Source organism: Hemibagrus wyckioides, linkage group LG03 (genome assembly GCF_019097595.1).
Source record: "Hemibagrus wyckioides isolate EC202008001 linkage group LG03, SWU_Hwy_1.0, whole genome shotgun sequence".
NCBI classification, from domain to species: Eukaryota; Metazoa; Chordata; class Actinopteri; order Siluriformes; family Bagridae; genus Hemibagrus; species Hemibagrus wyckioides.
In genome coordinates, this window is record NC_080712.1 from 8,530,540 (window position 1) to 8,537,645 (window position 7,106).

The 7,106-nt window shown below is 40.7% G+C and overlaps 1 protein-coding gene across 1 annotated transcript in view; it reads left to right on the forward strand.

Annotated features, from left to right (window-relative positions):
- The first annotated feature begins 673 nt into the window (after positions 1-673).
- The window catches only part of dkk2 (dickkopf WNT signaling pathway inhibitor 2), a 14,403-nt gene continuing 7,970 nt past the window's right edge, over positions 674-7,106 (forward strand). Inside the window, exon 1 of the mRNA XM_058386713.1 lies at positions 674-1,236. Within this exon, the coding sequence (XP_058242696.1) occupies positions 1,006-1,236 (231 nt within the window). The 5' untranslated portion in view covers positions 674-1,005. The remainder of the gene's footprint in view (positions 1,237-7,106) is intronic.

Consider the following 7,106-nt stretch of genomic DNA (forward strand, 5'->3'; position numbering starts at 1 on the left):
TACATGTCCAGAGACATTTAGTGTTAGAAAGTTGCACATACATTATAATTATTGTGTCTTTTCATGGCCCTAACCCTGTTGTTCTTTAGTACCAGGTCCAACCTTTGGACTTAAAGCTACGGACAGTTATGATGCAAACAGAGTAATGCTTAATATGGTGAATTTCTAAACTCTTGTCCTTTCACGATTAATCCCACTGCTTCACTGATTATGGACCTTGTTGTTGCTTTGGTCTGCAAATCTCAATTTCCAGCTCCTTAAACTTAGAAATCTTCCTAATAAACTGGACAGAAACACTCTCGCATGGTTTAGACGCATCGGTAAGGTTGCGAATCTTGTGTCTAGCATGTTGGATTACAATGTCATGTTTTTTCTTGCTGGTTCTCGGGATGTGATTATGGGCAAAACTCACAGTAATAATGTATTAAAGTTTGTTAACAGTAGCTGACTGGTACTATGTATGAAATGTTTGCATTATTATTATTATTATTATTATTATTATTATAATTATCCACAGGCTCCAAGCAGTATATGCACATGCATGTGTCTATGTGTCTCATGCACATCCTCCTCCTGCACCATCCTCCCTTCAGTGCTTTAATGGGGGCGGAGGGAGGGAGAGAGAGAGAGAGCTATAAAAAGCGCGCGAGCCCCATCACAGAGCCGCAACGGTGTACACCGGTACACGCGCACGGATTAACCGAGAGAGAGAGAGGGAGAGAGAGAGAGAGAGAGAGAGAGAGAGAGAGAACTAACTACTCTTAACTATCTCATCAACTTCATCTTACACTATGCTGACAGCGTAAACTTTCTTTTTAAATAGTGTTAATTCACTTTTTTTTTAAAAAAAACCTACCAAATCACGGACTTTCTTTTGCAGGGATTTTGTTTTTTTCCCCAAATGCGTTTTTAATTTACTCCCCCAACCCGCAAAAAAAAAACCCAAAAACAATTCTCCCCGCAAAGACAGAGAGTTAAAAGAAAAGCCCCGCGCGCTCCGGGAGGATGCTCGCGCTGACGCGGAGCTCGTGCTGCTGCTGCTGCTGGCTGCTCGCACTGCTGCTGAGCCACGCGGGAGTCAAAGCGGCCAACCACAACAAGAACAACAACTCCATCAAAACGCCGCCGCTCGGTGAAGCGCCCACAGCCGCCGCCGCCTCCGCCGCCGCCGCCGCGTCCACGCACCCGGAAAGCGCCGCTCACGTGCCGGCGAAGAAGTCCAACGTCCCCGTGCAGGTAGGCTGTAGGCGCGCGCAGGCGACAGGTGCTCAGGCTTTATTTCCGTATGATCCTCGGAGACAGATGAGGATTCCTTCTTAAAACTGGTTAAAACAAACAAAACAAACAAACAAACAAACAAAACTAAATGACCTGTTACCTGCCCTGTCCACACTTTAGGCACTCTAAGACTGTAATGTATTTTTTCTTCTCAGTCACTCTTGTGCTATGACAAGTACATCGTTTGTTCCCCCAGTGTGCAAAGAGGCACGCAGTTTATAACTCATTATTACACATTTATAAATGTTCAAGAACTTCTAAAGATACACAATATGCACTTAAGGTACTTGTTGGGAATGTAGGATCGGGGTCAGATCTTTTTTATAAATCACAATTATTAATAAGAAGTGCCACTCAAACTGACTTTCTGTGTGTGTGTGTGTGTGTGTGTGCGCGTGCACGTAATAGCAACATACAATACAAAAGTAATATAGTATACCTCACGTACAGATTCACGTGTACTTCTTGAACGTGTAACTAGAAGTTAAACTGCGATACTGGTGTGTGTGTGTGTGTGTCTATGGGGGAAAGTGAGCACTCAGTTATACCTTGGAAATGGGAAAAGTGATTAAAACCAGATTTCATTTCCCAATCTCCAGTTGTGCAGCCAAATTACGCTTACGGTTTTGCGTTTTTGTTGTGGTTTAATGTTACATTACATTTTCTCCTTATTCCTTTCTGTCAAACATGCATGCACAATGATATAATGTCTTTAAACAAGTAGAATGGGGAAAAGATTATTACTATTATTACTATAATTTTGCATTTGCAGTTCAGGATGCTCTTCTCCAGAGTGACTATAAAAATACCAAAATATCATAAATAAATTTTTATAATAAAGTTTTATAGGATTTAGTGCAAGAAATAGTACAACAAAAAATGAATACAGTACATTAAAAATAATCATGTTCGTCAGAGCAATGTAGACACGTTGCTTGTAGAGTGTCTCCCAGCCTCGGTCATATCAGAAGTATTTGCACATTATCACGCTAACACGATTTATGTTGTTTATGTATGCACAGATAAGTCGCTAAATCACTTCATGTGTCCCCGATGTTGTCAGTCATGAGTTATGTATCTCACTAGGCTTTGTAAAGCAGCGCGCTTCAGTAAAACTGACTGAAAACCAAAAAGCTGTACACTTCATTTGACTAAACATTTCTTCACATTTCCAAACGGCTGATAGTTCAGTCTTTCGAGGCGCAAAAATGTCATATAATGTTATAAGAGTAGTGACTAAAACGGTACAGTGAATTTGAGGATTTTTTTTTAATATAGATAAATGATTCAAAACAAAAAAACATGTTTATAGACAGTGCATGTCCGGTCAAGGTGCACATTATACACTTAAATTATGATCATTTTCTTATTATAGCTTGAGGACTCTATAAATGGAAAGCTTTTCCTTTAAAATTGATATATGGTTCAATAGGCATTTTGTAACTACAGTTGATTGATTGATTGATTTATTTATTTTATATCCATCAAACAGTATAGTGTGCAGCCTGAACAGGATGTATTTTGATATGAAAATTGAACACGTGGCATATATTTGACAAAAGCCTTATGTACATGTTATGTGAAAAGATTTAATCATAGATCGCTATCTATTTTTCTGTCTATCTAGGATCGAGCACAGGTTGGATTTTCTTGCCGTAACACTCATTTATTCATGAGTAAGTTTAGTAGACGTGTTTAGGGTCAGTCAGTAGCTTTTAAATACATTGGAGAGTTGATCATGAGTTATGTATAAATAAGACATTCACTTATATCATGCTTCTCGCATGTGACTGAATTATTTCTTTGACGCTATAGATCGAGAACATTATGAATTATTTGTATAATGCTGTAAGCTGAGAATTAATTCTTAAGTCTTTTTCTATAATAAGTCTTTTTCTGTAATAGTTGTAAATTATTAAGATTTTTTTTTTTTTTTTTTTTACGAAGACGTTCCTGATGTGTCATGAAACATGGTATGGAAAAAAAAAAAAAAAAGACAGAGGTGAGTGCAGTCGCACATCATAAATCATTCTGGGGGCGGGGGGGTTGGCAGTCCTGGCACTGATCAAGCTGATAAAGTCTCTGTCTTTCTCTCTGTGTGTGGTGCTCTACATACTTCCAGATCTCCTCTGAGCCTTACAATTGATAGCACTGATCCATTTGACCACAGTGATATACACGGAGCGTTATAGAATCATTGTTGCAGAACTGGAATGTCATGCTACGTGTAGCCAGTCAGGCAAATGAAGATGATTAACCATGTTGCTGGTGCTTTATGTAACGCAGCATGGATTCATTTCCATATTTTTTTGTTTTCAACAAGCGGTGGCTGCCTTCCACTCTGCCCGAGGTGCTCAGCGCTGACCCCGTCAGCCTAGCTAAAGTGTTTGTTTATGAGCTGGGTAAATAAAAGATAAGTGTCGATGTTGGCGAGAAAAAGTGTGGCGTGTGGTTAGCACCAGCTTCATGGACTTTTTTTTTGGGTGAGGAGCCTGAGGCATATTTATATACTGTGTAAAACTGAAACTGGATGAAGGTTCAGCTAAACGAAATTCATACCGCTGGATAGATTTCTTTCTGCGGCTTTTCACTTTGTCACTCTCGGCCCCATGTGATGTAGTGAGCCTTATTAAGTATCTGATGGTGCTGCCAGGAATTAAGTGTTAGACTGATGGAAAGATGTTGGCCTAGATGCTGCAATCGCAATAGAGCGCACAGCTTCATGCACTGGAACCTCATGGCAGTCTACAATGCGTGACAGATGAGGTGCTGAGCGCGGCTTTTATCGCCCTCTGGACAGAGGTGACTCACTGAAGTGTTGGACGAGTTCTGGGCGGAAATTCACCATCTCGCTTGTTTGCTAGGCTCCCTGATAAACGTGTCGTGTTTATATCTGTCTTTAGAACACCTCTCATCCCCTCGAGGGCTCCAGCTCGCTATCATTAAAGGATAAGTGGAGGATCTAAACATAAGCTTGCAGTAAATAAGTCCCACTTGTTTACGCTAATACACTGCGAATTAGATGTGGAAGGGAAACGGGCCACCCAACGTTGCACGCTAATGCCAAAAGAGAAGCAGTCCGTTTATGTTTCTGTCACATTAGCAGAGTGGGCCTGTAGCTTGAAGACATGTTGTAGTCGTATCTTTTGGCACTCTTGTCGATCAAGGCTTCCTCACGAAAAAATAATAATGGTATCGGGTATTCCCATTTGCCCTCCCAAGGACTCAAAAATCATAAAAACATCAGTTGAAGCTCGGAAGTTGCAGAGTGTTTCGGTTAAAAGAAACCCCCAGTGGGAATTTTGAGAAAGTGTACGTGGGTGGGCAGCAGCAGCTTTCTCTTGTTTTTTTGTGCTTTAGCCAAAAACAGAGGTACTGGCATGGGCATGGCATGCTTCACTCCTTTAACCGTGTGCAGCAGGGATGTGGATTCATTCTCAAACCTGCATGAACATGAGACCTGTTTCTCATCAGCGGCTCAGTCCCCCCCCCACACCTCCTTTTTTAAACCAGTCCCCTTATTTAATTTGACACGGTGGTTCCGTTAACGAGAGAGGGACCAGATTGTTTGGATCTGGCTTGTAAAGAGAGGAAACAGGTCTCTGCTGCCCCCTTTGGGGTTAAGTGGCTGTTTAGTGATGCTAACGAGCTGAGAGAGTGAACTAAACCAGCCCGAGGTGTGACGGCTCGTTAGCGCTAGATGGGCTAATCACACCTCTATCGCTCCTGCGAGCCTGCGAGACGCCACCACCGCTAGCACCTGGCTTAAAGCATCTCGCAGCCGTTATGATATCCAGAGCTTGTGAGATTGAGTGTCCAATTATCCGTCCTCGTTAAAACCGTTCATTTCCTCGCTAGCACTCTTCCTTCTGCGGGCGTTTCTCATAGGCTGCCCGATGTTTATGTAAATCGTGTTAAATGAGTGACAGGCATGGCCCTTCAGGGGTTAGTGCACACATGTTTTGTGGTGGAGAGATTAACCTTAAACTTGGGCTTCAAACAGCCAGAGAAAGCCCAGGCCGCCTCTGTAATCTGGTCCTCGTGGCCTTTGAGGCTGGATAGCGTTTGTTTGCTCGGTGACATCGTTTATTTTACTCCGGGAAACCCTCTCAGCTCACTAACACCATTCATGGTGTCGGGTGTCCATTCTGATTCCCTCAAGGTCAGATCCAGAGAGGCCCAGAGGCCCGGGAGTTCACAAACCTCATGTGTGAAACAGCAAACCATTCACAATTACACGTTCCGCTTCAGAGTTCCTACCAGACCAAAGCTGGTGTCTAGGCTTTGAAAAGCGATCTCATTTGAATGACTTTATTTACTAACCTTTTCTTTGGAGTGTATTATGGAATTAGTTAGTCATCAGTATGGCTGAGAGATGGTGATTTAGACCGTGCTGAATGACATCTGAAATCTGTAAAGCCAATAGCTTAGTGGTTACTGTTTTTTTTGTGTTGGAGAAGGAGTGAATGCACCAGGCTTTGGTATTATTCAAAAACCCAGCACTGATATCAAATCCTGGGAGTGACAGGTTTATGGAAAGGATTAGGAAAAATATCAACTGAGAAAGAGTTTAAAGCCAAAGACCAAAATGAGTTGAACTTCAGAATCCAATCTTCTGCTTTCTTCATCTTTTATAAGCTTTCTTTACACTTATCACTCCACATCCAATCCTTTTAACCCCAAAGCCTTTCCATCTTTTCTACCAGTTCCACAGTAGTTACTAAACAGTGCTTTAGGACAAATAAATAATTTAACAATATCACCTTCTGTTTTTGGGAAGATAAAGGAGAACGCATTTACAGTGTTCGTGTAGTTAACTGATTTAAAGTCTCAGCTTATTATTGAGCTATTTATCTTAAGGCACATAATTCGGTAAGTACAGTGAAACTAATCGCACAAGTATGTAGAATGAAAATTGAACTTGCAGATGGTGAGTCATTTGTTGGCTCGGGAAGATTGGAAAGCATTGGGTGGCATGTAGGGCATTCTGGTAGCAGCAGCCATCCTTTGACAAACATCCAACATCAGCTTTCTTAAAAAAAATCCTTAAATAAGAGTGTCTCGTTTAAGTGTGATTATTGAGGATGATTTTCCTATAACTGCATATCCTGAAGTGTGTCATTTTCATTTATATTCTTGTATAATTTGCCAATTTCTTTTGCCAGTTATATTTATAAAAGAATAATTCCTCATTCTTTTTAATATTTATTTATTTAGTTAGTTAGTTAGTTATTCGAATAGATTTATTGTTTTGTGTAATGCTGTGGAATGTCCATAGCCTTTCCCTCACCGGCCTCTCTTTTTCTCTTCTTTTTCCCTCTCTCTAGAAGTGAATATCAAAAGAAATTACATCACATTATATGTCACATTACCAAGATACAGACTACTAAATCACTACCGCTCTGAATGTTATGAAGCACTAACAACAGAGACTCCTTCCAAAAACGCTAAGTCTCTTCTTAGAAGACTACTAATAAAAGATTAGCAATAAAAAATAAAAAAAATGTTTAGGATCCTTCCTAGCTGTCCCTGTGTGTGTTATTACCATAGAAAGAATAACAGATTAAAACAAGTACATTAATATAAACCTGTGATTTGCCTTGCAGCTGGAGCTACTGTCAGAGCTGCTATTATAGAAAATTATGTTCAGACACGATGTTAGCAATGGGATTTAGTATTAGGGGTTTTATAGTGATGCTGAATGACAGATTTAAACAGCCATGCCCAAGACCATGCACAGAATAATTTACTGCTAAGAAAACAGAGATTTGAATGTTCATCTCAGACAGAGAGGGAGAGAGAGAGAGAAAGAGAGACAGCGCAGCATG